General features: G+C 44.9%; 1 protein-coding gene across 1 annotated transcript; it reads right to left on the reverse strand.

Annotated features, from left to right (window-relative positions):
* Positions 1-1,760: 1,760 nt before the first annotated feature.
* On the reverse strand, positions 1,761-16,851 carry OSTC (oligosaccharyltransferase complex non-catalytic subunit). Its single transcript, XM_068129476.2, has 4 exons — positions 16,503-16,851; positions 15,247-15,340; positions 14,077-14,274; positions 1,761-1,876 (listed from the first exon to the last, which is right to left on the reverse strand). The coding sequence occupies exons 1-4, from the start codon at positions 16,639-16,641 to the stop codon at positions 1,861-1,863; spliced, it is 447 nt and encodes a 148-aa protein (XP_067985577.1). The 5' UTR covers positions 16,642-16,851; the 3' UTR covers positions 1,761-1,860.
* Positions 16,852-16,940: the final 89 nt, after the last annotated feature.

The raw sequence follows: 16,940 nt of genomic DNA on the forward strand, positions 1-16,940 counted from the left end.
GAGTACTTGACAAAGAGCCATGTTTCCCATTGAGCGGTTTGGGAGATAGAGAGGTGTAACGTTTTTCCAAGATGGCGTCCTACCACGTGACGTATGATGTCATAATTATGAATAAAAAATTCTACAGGCGGAGGCGCTTCGATGATAAACTTTCGTGTCAATCGGACCAACGGTTGCTGAGAAAATGAATTTTTTTAATGCAGACACGTACGGCACACGTACGAAACTGAATGCTTAACCCTGCTTTTTGCTTCACGAGCGCAGGGTAATAACAATCAGTCCCCCACGGGTGAGACAAAACCCAATCGATTCGATTTTGGTGAAGATCTGAATATGGATTTGGATACGAGAATTATTTAATTTTTAAGTGATTCCTCACAATTGAGTGATCGTGAAAATCCCTGTTTTTATTATTTAACGACAACAAGGGCTCAAACTTAAGACGCTAAGATCAAAAGCCAGCTGCCTTGACCATTAAGCCAACACCAGGCTTGGTATCATACTTACCTTTAAGCTTCACAATCTGGGTTTGATCCCCCACCTGACTCTAAAGTGTCGGATCGGTGCGTCACAGGCAGGGTGTTGCATCACAAAGTGTGCTGCCCCTCAGATGGATGTTTTGCTGGGTACCCTGTCTGCAAGCATTATTTGATGGACAAGATCAAACTGACATTCACAAAAAGTAGGTGAGCAAGTTACAAACTCGAACGAATCAACTTCCAGCCACATTGTGAAAAAGTCTTGGGACTAATTACCCCCATGGCTGACCCCATGAGAAGGTGGCCATTAAATAAGTGGTAGTACTGTCTCATTTTTCAAACTCCTTCATTCATGTAACATACAAGACCAGAAAGTACAGGTTGATGCAAATGTGTCAATCAATGATGCACATGCACCCATGTTAAACGTCGTCCCACTGTTACGTTTGATCCCAATTAAAAGTCAGCTAAGAGCGAGTGCGAGAGAGAAGCCATAAGTAGACAACATTGGATGTTTTAAACTCGAGTTATGGTCTGCAAGATGATTTTCAAAGGGCACATGACCTATGACCTGTTTAACATGACCTATGACCTGTTTAACATGACCTATGACCTGTTTAACATGAAATTGAATCGGTTGGATTTTTTGGAATACTGATACGCGCCACAAACCTTGTTGAAATCCCTTCAGCGGTTGACAAGTTATTATGGTAACTTCCAATTAAATGTCACATGACCTTGGACCCCAAAGTCTAATGATTTCATCTTTGCATCATGGTATGTACTTGCATCAAGTTGTCAAAATCCCTTCAGCGGTTCACAAGTTATCGCAGTAACAACTATAACGGCACTCGGTACAGAGCACACACCTCCACCTGGTGAACAGCTTATGTTTTGTATCCCACTGATAGGCCGGATCTGGATTCGGACCTGAACCAAAATCGAATCGGCTTGTTCTTGTCACTTAACCAACTCATCCACCAAGTTCAGTCACAACTCGTCCATAACTTTTTGAGATATCCTGCTATATATCGCTTTTCACCCGATCTCTCAATGGTGAAGAATCACTTAAAAAATTAAATAATTCTCATATCCGAATCCATATTCAGATCTTCACCAAAATCTAATCATTTCCTCCTTGTCACACACCAAACCTGTCCACCAAATTTCGTCTAAATCCGTCCACAACTTTTTGAGATATCCTGTTCACAAACAAACAGACAGGAGTGAAAACGTAATCTCCATCCACCTTCGGTGGCTGAGGTAAAAAACAGAAAAAGATTCAAACTCAGAAATCCCACTTTATTGAATCTTTCGTCGTCAAATTCCATCTCAAAGTTCGTAGTTTCTCCTTCAGCATCTTGTGTGCATCTCTCTTCCTTTAAGAAAGGTATCCCCTGTGCAGGGACAAGAAAGACAGAGCGAGACGGGTATTATAACAATATTACATGGAGGGAAGTGGATGACTGCTCCAGCCTGTCTATCAATCGATTACTCACCACTACAATCAGGACTTGCACGTCTTATAATTGGGGACTTGTGGCCTTTTGGACCTCTTGGCCAGGCCAAAATTGTGTGATGGATGAAATGAACAGAACGTTAATTGAGGTTTGTAAAATAGTTTTCATGTCCAGGAACACAGTTTAGATGGGCAGGTGCCTCAAATTGGGCCTCAAATGAACGAGATATTCGATCAAGTTCGAGATGCCCATGGCAAAAGGCACTGTGGATACGTCTCAAGCGGACACCGACACCTGAAGTCATTGTCACACCGACACCTGAAGTCATTGTCACACCGACACAAGGAAATAAACAATTGCTTAATCATTTTGAAAAGTTGATGTTTTCATCTATTAAAAACCTGCCGACGTAATCCGCAAATGTACAATACAGGTGCTTATAGCTTTCTGGTGGTTTTTCTTCATACAATACAAGTGCACATTCGCTTTGCGAATGACATCCTAGTTATAACACAACATCCTAGGTATAACATAACATCCTAGTTATAACATAACATCCTAGTTATAACATAACATCCTAGATATAACATAACATCCTAGTTATAACATAGCACCCTAGATATAACATAACATCCTAGTTATAACATAGCATCCTAGTTATAACATAACATCCTAGTTATAACATAGCATCCTAGATATAACATAACATCCTAGTTATAACATAACATCCTAGTTATAACATAGCATCCTAGATATAACATTACATCCTAGTTATAACATAGCATCCTAGTTATAACATAACATCCTAGTTATAACATAACATCCTAGGTATAACATAACATCCTAGTTATAACACAACATCCTAGGTATAACATAACATCCTAGTTATAAGATAACATCCTAGTTATAACATAACATCCTAGTTATAACAACATCCTAGGTATAACATAACATCCTAGTTATAACACAACATCCTAGGTATAACATAACATCCTAGTTATAACATAACATCCTAGTTATAACACAACATCCTAGGTATAACATAACATCCTAGTTATAACATAACATCCTAGGTATAACATAACATCCTAGTTATAACATAACATCTTAGTTATAACATAACATCCTAGTTATAACATACCATCCTAGTTATAACATAACATCCTAGTTATAACACAACATCCTAGGTATAACACAACATCCTAGTTATAACATAACATCCTAGTTATAACATAACATCCTAGTTATAACATAACATCCTAGTTATAACATAACATCCTAGTTATAACATAACATCCTAGTTATAACATAACATCCTTGTTATAACATAACATCCCAGTTATAACATAACATCCCAGTTATAACATAACATCCCAGTTATAACATAACATCCCAGTTATAACATAACATCCCAGTTATAACATAACATCCTAGTTATAACATAACATCCTAGTTATAACATAACATCCTAGTTATAACATAACATCCTAGTTATAACATAAAATCCTAGTTATAACATAACATCCTAGTTATGCTGCCGGTCTTCCATTACCTCACTGTTAATATGTGACCCTAAACCATGTAGATATATAGACACAGCGGTAGGGAGAGAGAGAGTCCGAGACCATAGAACACCTTACCTCACGCAGTGTTGAGAAAAAGGGCACCGGCGGGGTTATTTGAACTTTTTCGCTTTGCGTTTCCGAGCACAATCTATATTTCTGAGCACGATCCGCCATTTTGTCTGATTCTTGACATTCGCGAGCAGCAAATCGTATTGGTGGAGATGATGTAAAATTCTCATTCTTCCCTCCAGGACTTTAAGACAGGTGTTCACCACCATCTCAGATCGTCCCCAATCCAAAATCATGATCATTTCTACCCTCATTAATCCAAATTCCAAATTTCCAGTTTTCCCTCCTAAGAGTTTCCTCCTGTATCCATTTTGTCCTACCCCATGCATCGTTTTCTGCCCCCCATTCCTCCCCACACCGATTGTTTCCCCAGGTCTGTCCCTATCTTGGCCTTCAACTCTGCTGTTGGTGTTTCTCCCCTCTCTCTCTGCTGTTCCTTTTGTCCTGTTGTGTCCTCATCCATTTAGTGTACTTGTACGAGCTTTTCCAAGATCCTGGACTATGTGAAACAAAAAAGGTGGCGTAACATTTTGTCTAAGTGCTGCAAAGCTGGAGGTTTTTGAAGCAAGGTGATTTGTGTTCTACAGTGTTCAAATATATAATTCAATTTTAATAATAAAATAAAGATTTTAAAGGTTGTAGAAAAAACCCCACAAAATTTTGGAAGTTTACCACCACCGATACAGCTCTATTACATCACTGCATTTAACGCGTTACATTAGTTGTTCTCGCCTGTCCTTTATAACGTCCCTAAAAACAGTAAGTTCCTTGTTTGGAATGATTAGCAATTTTGTTTGATTGCCAGACAGACAGAGCGTAACTAGAACGTCACTCGGTAGAGCACATACCTCCACCTGGTGAACAGTTTATGTTTTGTATCCCACTGATAGGCCGGATCTGGATTCGGACCTGAACCAAAATCGAATCGGCTTGTTCTCGTCACCAAAGCAACTCGTCCCCCAAGTTTAGTCACAACTCGTCCATAACTTTTAAAAATATCATGTTATATATCGCTTTTCGCCCTACCTCTCAATGGTGAAGAATCATTTATAAATTAAATAATTCTCGTATCCGAATCCATATTCAGATCTTCACCAAAATCGAATCGTCCTTAGCAGACACACAACCGGTCCACCAGGTTTCGTCCAAGTCCTTCCACAACTTTTTGAGATATCCTGCTATATGTCGGTTTTAGCCCTACCACTCAATGGTGAAGAATGACTTAAAAAATTATACGAGCCGAATCCGGATCCGGATCTTCACCAAAATCGAATCATTTCGTCCTTGTCACATACACGACCTCTTTGCCAAATTTTATTTGAATCCGTCCACAACTTTTTGAGATATCTTGTTCACAGACAGACGGGTGAAAACATAACCTCCATCCACCTTCGGTGGCGGACGTAAATATGACGTCACTCCTCTCGGTGAATGCGCGATGAGGCCGAGACTCCATACAATTTGCCAATTGCAGAGCTTTGCCAATTTGCCAAAGTACTGCTAAACTGCAGGTTCGTGTTCCGATTAGTGTTCAAAATATAACATTGAAATGAAATTAAGTTGTTCCTCAACCATATGCTGATGTGTGTAGAGACAGACAGAGTGAACCTATTGCTTAACCCCGCTTTGCGTTAAAAGTGCACGGGGTAAAAATTGGGATAACCCTCCAGTCATGTGATGGAAATGTGGATCAAAAAAAAAATATATATATATATATATTGTTACGGTCCGCGGATAAGATGTTGTTTGCCGAGCGGAGGCACCGCGGCCGAACAGTTTTTCCCCGACTAAACCCGATTCCCGAACGTTGGCCAGATCGCGCCACAGCTATTCATTGAGGGAAAAGACAAAGACGACACGGATGTGAAGAAGAGGAAGACGAAGGCAAAAAGGTTTGAAATACGATTATTATTTATTACTATTTACAGGCTCAAAAAAACCAAGGAGAAGGAAAGATAAGAAAATAATATAGACAGAGGGACGGACCAGAAGGACACAGTGAAAATCGCTAGCTTGTCTATGCAGTCTTAATTAATTACCCAGGGACAAAACAAACAGAACAAACTCACGTACACCAAAAGGATGGAAAGGCAGGACTGGCGGGAGGTGGATGGCTGGAGGGAGAGGAAGGTCCGGAGCTGGCTGGAGCTGGATCCCGCACGGGACGTCGGGCTGGACCTCGACGGCCGCCGATGCCACCGATCCTGGCGTGTGCGCGGGGGTAACGGGTCGGAGCTGCTTGGTGGAGCCAAGCCAACGCTGCTGGTGGGGGGTCTGGCGTGACGGGTTCTCTCTCCCTCTCTCACTAACTCCAGGACTCTTTCTCTCTTGCTTAGTCCAATCACTCCTCACCACCGACAACTCAACGCAACCACTGACGACCAACCCCCGCTCTGACCAAAACCACACAACTCAGCTCTCTCCAACTTCTTGCGCGCGCGCCTTTATAGCGCCTCCGGCGATTAAGCCGCCGGCCTTCCGGACACGCCCATCGGTGTGCTCACCTCGGCCCTGGTTGGTCGCGCGACCCTCTGGCTCCGCCCTTGATGACGACGGGCGGGCACGCCTTTCTTCCCCGACCCGAGCACATGTTCAATGGTGGTTTTGGAGCGAAAACAACCCACAGCTGTAACAAACTGGCAAACTGCCCAGTGCAGTTGGCAATGGAGACTGAGGGGATGTAGCTGGAAATTGAGGCTTGGCAATGGAAGTTTTGGGAGTGGGAATGGGGAATGAAAGGAATCTATCTATTTCACTTGGTGCAATGGAGTGTCATTGTAATGGAAGACAAGGCCTTACCCTGATACACATAATAAGGAAATAAACTACTGAACAAGGGTATTATAGTGTCCTTCAATGTATGCTTTATGGAATTAACTACCGGAACGCCCTTTGACCTTTATACAACAGACTGGAGCAAGGAGGGCTCAGAATAAAGCAATAATTCATAACAATTTACAATACAATACAACACAATCAAAAAAACACAATCCTCATTTCCGCAACAATATATATATATATATATATATATATATATATATATATATATATATATATATATATATATATATATATATATATATATATATATTGTTGCGGAGATGAGGACTGTATTTTTTTTGATTGTGTGCTGTACTATTATTATTATTGTTTATTCTGCGCCCCCCTACCTCCGGAGCTGTGTAAAGGTGAAAGGGCATCCCATAATTAGTCCACAAGCATACACGTCAGCCAAGTAATAGAATACCCCTGTTGATAGTTATCTCTTATTCTGTGTTCTAGGGTAAGGCTGTGTCTCCCATTAATTGAAGTACTCCATTGCACCAGTGAAAGAGAATAGATCCCCTTTCATTCTCATCCCCAAAACCTCCATTTCCTATCACATCCCCTTTCGTCATTGCTGAGCCCTCGATTCTCAATTACCTCCCCTCCAATAACCGCCATTGACCACGAGGCTCGAGTCGGGGAAGAAAGGCGTGTCTCCACCTCGTCATAGAGGGGAAGAGGGGCGTGCCCGCCCGTCGTCATCCAGGGCGGAGCCCGAGGGTCGCGCGACCAACCAGGGCCGAGGTGAGCACCCCGATGGGCGTGTACAAAACGCCGGCGGCTTAATCGCTGGAGGCGCTATAAAAGGCGCGCACGGAAGTGAGTCGTGAGTTGGTCTTAGTTGGTTGAGAGTCGGTTGCCAGTAGAGGGTCCGTGAAGAGTTGGTCACAAAGAGTTGGTCACAAAGAGTTGGTCGTCAAGAAAGAGTCCTGAAGCTTGTGAGGGAAGGAGAGAGAACCCGTCACACCAACCCCCCAAGCTCCGCGTTGGCTCCACCAAGCGTTCACCTCCACCAAGGCTCCACCAAGCTCCGCGTTGGCTCCACCAAGCGTTCACCTCCACCAAAGCTCCGCCAAGCTCCGCGTTGGCTCCACCAAGCGTTCACCTCCAGCCATCCACCTCCTGCCATTCCTGTCATTCCCCGCGTGAGTCTGTCTTCTGTTTGTTCTGTCCCTGGGTATTTAATTAAGTCTGTAGGTAAGCTAAAATTTGCACTGTGTCACCTGCGTCTTATGTGTTGTAAATAAACCTTGATTGCTCCTTTTTGCTTGTGTAAATAATAAATCCAATTACTCTTCTGTCCGTCTATTCGTTTTATTCCTTTTCCTCTTTGCATTCGTCGTTTTAGTCTTTTCCCCTCATTGAGCAGCTGCGGTGTGATCCGGCCAAAGTTCTGGGTGAATCGGGTGAGTCAGGGATCCTGTAACGGTCGCGGCAATACCACCGCTCGGTAAATAACATCTTAATCCGCGATCTGTAACAATATATATATATATTGTTGCGGATATGAGGACTGTATATTTTTTTTGATTGTGTGCTTTATTATTACTAGGGCATGCCCGTACTATATCTATATCTAAAATTATATCCCCCCCCTCTATTTACATGAAATGGTTTGGTCCAAAGCGAACGGCTTGCGAGTGGTGACAATCCCCCCCCCTCTATTTACATGCAATGGTTTGGTCCAAAGCGAACGGCTTCCGGAGTTTGGTAAAGAAATCGCCATCGCGTGCACAAACGCGCAGGAAAGCGAATGAATCGCAAATTCGTTTTTATTAGTTGTAAAACATAGTTTAACGCCAACATAGTTTGCAAACGTGAAATAAATGAATACGCTCTCAAATGTGCCATCCGAGGCAGAGTGTGCCCGCCACGTTCGGCACACGCGATCGTTCGCTGCTCTCTGATTGGTTGAATCGTTTTTTGGACATAGCTCGGTAAGTAATTGTCCGATTAATATGAAACCTTGAAAAGGCACATCCTCGGGTCCCCAGCAATATACCTGGCAAGTTAAAAGTATATCGGACCCGTGGTTGTCGAGAAACAGCGGTCACAGACAGACAAACGTACAAACGTACAGACAGAGATTACTGGAATTATAGATAGATTATTATTGTTTATTCTGCGCCCCCTGCCTCCGGAGCTGTGTAAAGGTGAAAGGGCATCCCATAATTAGTCCAGAAGCATACACGTCAGCCAATAATAGAATACCCCTGTTCGATAGTTATATCTTATTCTGTGTTTTAGGGTAACGCTATGTCTCCCATTAATTGAAGTACTCCATTGCACCAGTGAAAGAGAATAGATCCCCTTTCATTCCCATCCCCAAAATCTCCATTTCCTTTCACAACCCCTTTCGTCATTGCCAAGCCTCGATTGCCAATTACATCCCCTCCAAAACCACCATTGAACATGTGCTCGGGTCGGGGAAGAGGGGCGTGCCCGCCCGTCGTCATCAAGGGCGGAGCCAGAGGGTCACGTGACCAACCAGGGCCGAGGTGAGCACACCGATGGGCGTGTCCTGAAGGCCGGCGGCTTGATCGCCGGAGGCGCTATAAAGGCGCGCGGCCGCGCGCGCAAGAAGCGTGGGGTGGTCGGTGGTGAGGAGTGAGTGGACCAAGAGAGAGAAAGAGTGGTTGGACCAAGAAAGAGAAAGAGTGGTTGGACCAAGAGAGAAAGAGTGGTTGGGCAGGGAGACGTGCAAGAGTGTTGTTGAGTTGAGGGTTTGGACCAGACGAGTCAGACGAGTCCTGGCAAAGCAAGCGGCGGCCACAGCAGCAACAACACCCAACAGCCGCTTGGGGCCTGGACGGCGGTTTTGAGCAGGGCCGCGAAGGAACGGCGGCTGCTAAACGCGCCGATCGTGCTGCAGGACCCCCTTGGACCTTCCTCTCCCTCCAGCCATCCACCTGCCTTTCCACCCTTCTTGTGTACGTGAGTTTGTTCTGTGTGTCTTGTCCCTGGGTATTTAATTAAGTCTGTATAAGCTAGTATTTGCACTGTGTCACCTGCGTCTTATGTGTTGTAAATAAACGTGACTGCTGTCTTTTTGCTTGTGTGTATAATAAATCCAATTACTCTTCTGTCCGTCTTCTCGTCTTATTCCTTTTCCTCTTTGCATTTCGTCGTTTTAGTCTTTTCCAGATTGGGCAGCTGCGGTGCGATACGGCCAAAGTTCTGGGTGAATCGGGTGAGTCGGGGAACAACTGTTCGGTCGCGGAGCCTTCGCTCGGCAAACAACATCCTAAACCGCGATCAGTAACAATATATATATATATATATATACATATATATATATACATATATATATATACATATATATATATACATATATATATATATACATACATCACCCCCGTCCTTTACAAGCTTCACTGGCTCCCCATCCCCCAGAGAATCCAGTACAAAATCCTCCTCTTGACATACAAAGCCCTCCATAACCTGGCCCCTTCCTACCTGGCTGACCTCCTCTCCAGACACACTCCCACCCGCAACCTCCGCTCTGCTGGTACCAACCTCCTGACCCCCTCCATCCGGACCAAATTCAGATCCTGGGGGGACAGGGCCTTCTCCATCGCTGCTCCCACCCTCTGGAACTCACTACCTCACACCATCAGAGACTCCTCCTCACTCACCACATTCAAAACATCACTAAAGACCCACCTGTTCAACGCTGCATTCAACATTCAACCCACAGCATTTAACCCCTGACTATCTCTTCTCCTTCTCCCTCCTTTTGCTTTGAATATTTCCCTATTGATTCTTGTCTTGTCTTTTTGATTCTTGTCTTATATATATGCCGTATATCGCTGCTGTTTGTTTTCTTGATTCTTGTCTTTTTGCAATTGTTGTTTTCATGTATTGTTATGCATTATGTTTTCCACTCTGTCAAAGCGCCTTTGGGCTTCTGGAAAAGCGCTATACAAAATAAATGAATTATTATTATTATATATATATATACATATATATATATACATATATATATATACATATATATATATACATATACATATACATATATATATATACACATATATATATATACATATACATACATATATATATATATATACATATATATATATACATATATATATATACATATACATACATACATATACATACATATATATATATACATATATATATATACATATACATATATATATATATATATATATATATATATATATATATATATATATATATATATATATATATATTGTAACGGTTTTGAGAAGTGTGTAACGAATTTGAGAAGTGTAATGGTTTTTGAGAAGTGTAACAATTTTGGAGGAAGTGTAACGAATGTGAAAACGTTACAATGTGAACGTTACAAAAGTATGGTAACACCCTGGTATGTAAATAATGGTCGCAGCCGTCCTCCTAGTTAATTCCATGAAACCTACACGCAGGTCACGATATATCTTTTTAAATAGTGTATTTCCTTATTCTATGTAGGCTAAATATGTGTTTCCCACTAGATTGACTTTGCATTGTATCAAACAAAATAAGCATAGGCCCTTGCAATTTCCCCAAACATCTCCGCTCTCCAAAGTTCCTTTCAAAAGGGTGGGAGTTGTGTTCAATCCCGCAAGCCGCCATTGCCCATGTGCTAAGCTCGGAGAAGAAAGGCGTGTCTCCACCTCGTCATCGAGGGGAGGAGTGAGCCAGAGGGTCGCATGGCCAATCAGCACCGCGGTGAGCGACCCGGTAGGCGTGCCCTCGCAGCCGGCGGCTTGATTCCGCCCGAGGTGATAAAAGCGACTGTAAGGGACTGCTTTACCAGATGACTTAGGAGATGACCTGGGAGAGGAGCGAAGAGGCGGCACCAAGAAGAGCGGTGAGATGCGAAACGCTCCAAGCCAAAGAGGAGAGGTACTCGGAGAGGAAACCAGCTTTGGAGAGACGCGCTGAAAGGAGGGAGACGGCTCCACCAGGAGGAGAGGAGCAGGTGTGCCCGAGCCAGCGCGTGACGTCTACAGCAGCGGATACGCGACGGAGGGTTTTCCCACCAAAACCGCGAGGAATTGAGAGCTGCTGCCTCCGACCTTGCCTCCCTCTCCAGCAATCCACCTCAAGCCCTACCTGCCTGCAATATCCCCCGAGTAAGTGTGAACGTCGTCTGTCCTACTCGTTGTCTTGGGGTTAAGTAAAAATGAATAGTGTAAGTTAACGATTCGCTGTGTGACTGCTTCTTCCATCCATTGCTTGTGTGTGTATAATAAATCTGTTCTTCCTCCGTACTCCGTCTTTTTCTCTTTTCCTTCTCTTTCGGTCGCTTTAGAGGTTTCCCGATTGAATATCTGTGGGGCGATCTGGTCAACGTCGGGTGGAATCGGGTTCTAATCGGGGAGTAACTGTTCGGACGTGGTAATACACCACCGCTCGGTCAATATAACATCTAAAACCGCGTCTGCAACAATATATATACAGTGAAACCTTGACTTACGAGTGCACCAACTTACGAGTTTTCCGAGATACGAGCCGTCGCTCGGGCGGTTTATTGCTTTGAGATGCGAGCCGAGATCTGAGTTACGAGCTTACGCCACCCGCCACCAGGTGGGTTCCGGTCACGTGGTTATCTTGCCGTGCAAGCATATCTGCCGTATATCGCTGCTGTTTTGTTTTCGCATGTTGGTTATTTTGGAGCTTACGCCAGCCGCCACCAGGTGGGTTCCGGTCACGTGGTTATCTTGCCGTGCAAGCATATCTGCCGTATATCGCTGCTGTTTTGTTTTCGCATGTTGGTTATTTTGGAGCTTACGCCAGCCACCACCAGGTGGGTTCCGGTCACGTGGTTATCTTGCCGTGCAAGCATATCTGCTGTATATCGCTGCTGTTTTGTTTTCGCATGTTGGTTATTTTGGAGCTTACGCCAGCCGCCACCAGGTGGGTTCCGGTCACGTGGTTATCTTGCCGTGCAAGCATATCTGCCATATATCGCTGCTGTTTTGTTTTCGCATGTTGGTTATTTTGGAAAATTTCTTAGTTTTAACCATGGGTCCTAAGTAATTGAGTGCCAAGGGCAGTACTGAGAAGAAGAAGAGGATGATGTGCTTGGATATAAAACACGCAATCGTCGAAAAACATGAGCGAGGTGTGCGTGTTGTCGACTTGGTGAGGCGGATGTGAAGGCAGCTGAAGATTTTATTATAACTTTTGCCGAACTGATAGAAGCCGAACGATACATCCCCCAGCAAATCTTCAACTGTGACGAGACAGGGCTCTTCTGGAAAAAGATGCCGAGGAGGACGTATATAACGGCAGAGGAGAAGAGCATGCCAGGCCACAACTTGTTCAGAGTGCCGGCGATAGCTCGCCTTCTCTTTGTGGAAGACACGGTGAGATCCTTAACATCCAACAACTAATGGGACGCAAACGGGGCGCCCAGTTTAGCGGTACACACATTGATGAATCACCCTGCCTGTGAAACACCGACATGACAGGTTATAGCTGGGTCGGGATTCAAACCCAGGCTGGACAGTTTAGAGTCAAGTGTGCGTACCTCCAGTCCAGGCCATCCTGCCAACTTGTATGCTGCATACAGGTGAAATATAAAGCGCGAGATATTTTTATATATACTGCATATTTAAAAAAAAATTGGTGTGGTTTTTGGCGGGCTGGAACGGATTAATAGCATTTCAATGGGGAAATTTAATTTGAGAAACGAGCAAATTGAGTTACGAGCTCGGTCACAGAACGAATTAAACTCGTAAGTCAAGGTTCCACTGTATATGTATGTATGTATGTATGTATGTATACACACACACACACACACACACACACACACACACACACACACACACACACACACACACACACACACACACACACACACACACACACACACACACACCATGAGCTGCAATTTCTCAAGCGGCAGTGTGCGACTTGCAACGTTATGATGAACTGTGATACTGCCACATGCTTTTCTTTTTTTTCTTTTTTTGTATACTGAATCGAGGCTCGTGAAAGAGCTAACATTTATTTCACAAACAAATCAACCAGACAAAGAAAATATATAAAAAGAGGGAGCGGAAGACAAGATGGGGAGAGAAGGGGAAGCACACAAACACAACATTTGAGAGCAGGGAGAAGTGTGGGAGGGAGAGGGCTTGGGGGGAGGAGGCGTGGGAAGGGGGGGGGGGGGGGGGGGAGAGGTATAAAACACAAGGAGACCAAGGACTTCCAGGACAGAAGTTGGTATTTCAAAAAAAGTGTAGGATTTGGGGTGAAATTAGCGGGGGTAGAAAAGATCAAGGTTTTGGATGGGGGAGGATAAGTGATGGTGGTGAACAGCTGTTTTAAAGACCTGGAGGGTGGAGTGGGATTGAAGAGAGTGAGGGAGTTTGTTCCAGAGGTGGGAGAAAAGAGGAATGAAGGAGTGAAGGTGAGCAGAGAGTCTTGATTTTGGCAGTTTAACCATAAATATGATAAACCATAAAATGTGGCTTGCTTACTCAAGGCCAGCGTTTTGTCCGGTGCATTTTTTTTTTTTTTAACATCAAATTCTACAGTATTCACAATTACCCAATCAGATGCTGCTTTCATTGTCCGATAAGAAATGTTAAGCTTCGATCACGGCAAGATTCACAGTGGTCAGGAAAAACAATAACCGATTGAGATCGTTAACACGGACCAAGCGAATTGATAAACGATCTCATTTTGACTCACGGCAGTTTGAAGCCCATGAAGGCACGGGCAGTGAAGAAGGAGATCAGAACGAAGAGGGAACCGAGAAACATGAGCAGCAAGCGGTTGAGACGAGGAACGCCGGGGGCATTCGAGCCTTCGAGGATCACAAACCCGAGGCCCCCAATGGTGAACAGGAAGCTTGATGCAAGGCCTTCCATAATGTACTGGCCATTCACCCTGAAAAAGGAGCAGAAATGCACTCAAAGTGTCCCATCAATTATGAAAACAACAAATGCTACCATCAACTTGCAATTGGTCACTGGCAATTTTTTAATTATGGAACCTCGAGGCATCAAAAAGCTACAGATATGGAACAAACAGTTTCAAATGGAGCACCTCGCCACCATTAGAGCATTTAAATTGCATCAGATGTGGCAATAAATGTGAATTGTTGCTCCCATCTTGCCGGCTCGATGACAGAAGACGCCATTTGCATTTTTGCCGCCTACATCCCATCCCCATTTGGAATCCTATGTGGGCATGGCACGGGCAAATTGGAGCTTTCAGAATGTGTAAATAAAGGCAAGGTCATCACGATGTTCAATCCAGGTCCACTCGGGATCGCAGGGTACTTGCCAAGTACCTTGCAATTGGTGTAGAGCGCAGACTTGACGAGCAAACAAAACTCGATGCGGATTTCCAAAGATGTCTAACAAGGACCCACGGGATCAGGATGGGAGCCAGGCCAAAAGTAGAGGGTGAAAAGGCCATACCCGCTACGAACAACCAACACATTTGTTCTCACCATTTTTTGAGGTTTTTTTTGCCGCGCCATCACAAATTCCCACGCTTCCTACCTAAAGCAAAGTTGAATGATGGCAAAAGGTTCCACCAGGATTGACCAAACGTAGAATTTTGATTTTTATCCCCTCTGTTTTGACCACTGTGATCCCAAATGATCCCACTGTGGTTGTGGGGATGAGAACAATGGGACTGGTACAACCCTCATGAGGATGTCGACATAAATAATTATAACATATATATGACCTAAAAATTATTGGGGTGGGGAATTTATGATTTTAATTAGGAATAATAATTAGTACATTCCCTCGTTCACACAAGTTTGGGGGGGCTGAGGGTTTAGGGAGAGATGTTGGATATAGGATAAATCCATCCCACACTTTCAAATGAAATCAGCAACAGAAATACCTGTATGCGAGAAAAGCAACTGGTCTCTGATGGCCGTTCTCATCCGTGGTGGAACCTACACTGGGGGGTTCCACGATAACATCATATATGATTCCTGCGGAGGAAGACGGGCAGCGAGATCACCTGACGATCATGTAAAGATGGAAACAAAATACTTCAGTGTTACACGAGTTAACTGAATTTGATCGGGCTTAACCTTGGACCCTCCGAACGGCCCAACCTTGGACCCTCCGAACGGCCCAACCTTGGACCCTCCGAAAAGGCCCAACCTTGGACCCTCCGAAAAGGCCCAACCTTGGACCCTCCGAAAAGGCCCAACCTTGGACCCTCCGAAAAGGCCCAACCTTGGACCCTCCGAAAAGGCCCAACCTTGGACCCTCCGAAAAGGCCCAACCTTGGACCCTCCGGTGGGCCAAAACCATGGACCCTCCGATGGGCCAAAACCATGGACCCTCCGATGGGCCAAAACCATGGACCCTCCGATGGGCCAAAACCATGGACCCTCCGATGGGCCAAAACCATGGACCCTCCGATGGGCCAAAACCATGGACCCTCCGATGGGCCAAAACCATGGACCCTCCGATGGGCCAAAGCGGTGGACCCTCCGAAAAGGCCCAACCTTGGACCCTCCGAAAAGGCCCAACCTTGGACCCTCCGAAAAGGCCCAACCTTGGACCCTCCGAAAAGGCCCAACCTTGGACCCTCCGGTGGGCCAAAACCATGGACCCTCCGATGGGCCAAAACCATGGACCCTCCGATGGGCCAAAACCATGGACCCTCCGATGGGCCAAAACCAGGGACCCTCCGATGGGCCAAAACCATGGACCCTCCGATGGGCCAAAACCATGGACCCTCCGATGGGCCAAAACCATGGACCCTCCGATGGGCCAAAACCATGGACCCTCCGATGGGCCAAAACCATGGACCCTCCGATGGGCCAAAACCATGGAGCCTTCGATGGGCCAAAACCATGAAGCCTCCGATGGAGCAAAACCCTGGAGTCTCCAATGGGCCAAAGCGGTGGACCCTCCGATGGGCCAAAGCCGTGGACCCTCCGATGGGGCCAAAACCATGGACCCTCCGATGGGCCAAAACCATGGAGCTTTCGATGGGCCAAAACCATGAAGCCTCCGATGGAGCAAAACCCTGGAGTCTCCAATGGGCCAAAGCTGTGGACCCTCCGATGGGCCAAAACCTTGGGCTTGGCCCGTGCTCGGCTGGTGCGAAGGTGGGGGATGCTTTCGGAATATACGCACCCCCTGTGATGAGGAAGTACGAAGCAAGCACCACGGCGTACACCGTCATAGCCGAAGGCATAACGCAGAGACCGGGTCGCCGCAACTTGAGGTGCGGACATTGTAGCAGGGAGAAAGGTAAGGAAATTAGAGACTCCATCACTACAGCCTCAGCTCGTCCACTCAACAGAAAAACCTCGACGCCTCGGGGGCGCCAAAGCACATTCCGGTAGTTTTATTATTAAACACAAAATTGCTTTTATATTTGATTCGTTGTACGTGACATTCATTAAACAATAAAAAAATAAAATATTTCCGTTCACTCCAAACTGCCAACGTGGCTGCTGAGCACCGTTTTGCATGCTACCGTGTTGTTGTTGTTGTTTTATGGGTTTATAGCCTTGGTTGATATTTCATTTCAAATAACGAAATAATTTTTTAATTACACTGCACAGTATA

The sequence above is a fragment of the Myxine glutinosa genome, chromosome 9, assembly GCF_964187855.1.
Source record: "Myxine glutinosa chromosome 9, kmMyxGlut1.1, whole genome shotgun sequence".
In the NCBI taxonomy this organism is placed as follows: Eukaryota; Metazoa; Chordata; class Myxini; order Myxiniformes; family Myxinidae; genus Myxine; species Myxine glutinosa.

What these genes read in the sequence shown, in the direction of transcription:
- OSTC (XM_068129476.2), bottom strand. Translation starts at nt 16,641, where the DNA reads ATGGAGTCTCTAATTTCCTTACCTTTCTCCCTGCTACAATGTCCGCAC. An exon ending in GTACTTCCTCATCACAGGGG is followed by an intron (nt 15,341 to 16,502) that starts GTGCGTATATTC and finishes CTTCCTCCGCAG; the next exon opens with GAATCATATATGATGTTATC. An exon ending in GTTGCTTTTCTCGCATACAG is followed by an intron (nt 14,275 to 15,246) that starts GTATTTCTGTTG and finishes CTCCTTTTTCAG; the next exon opens with GGTGAATGGCCAGTACATTA.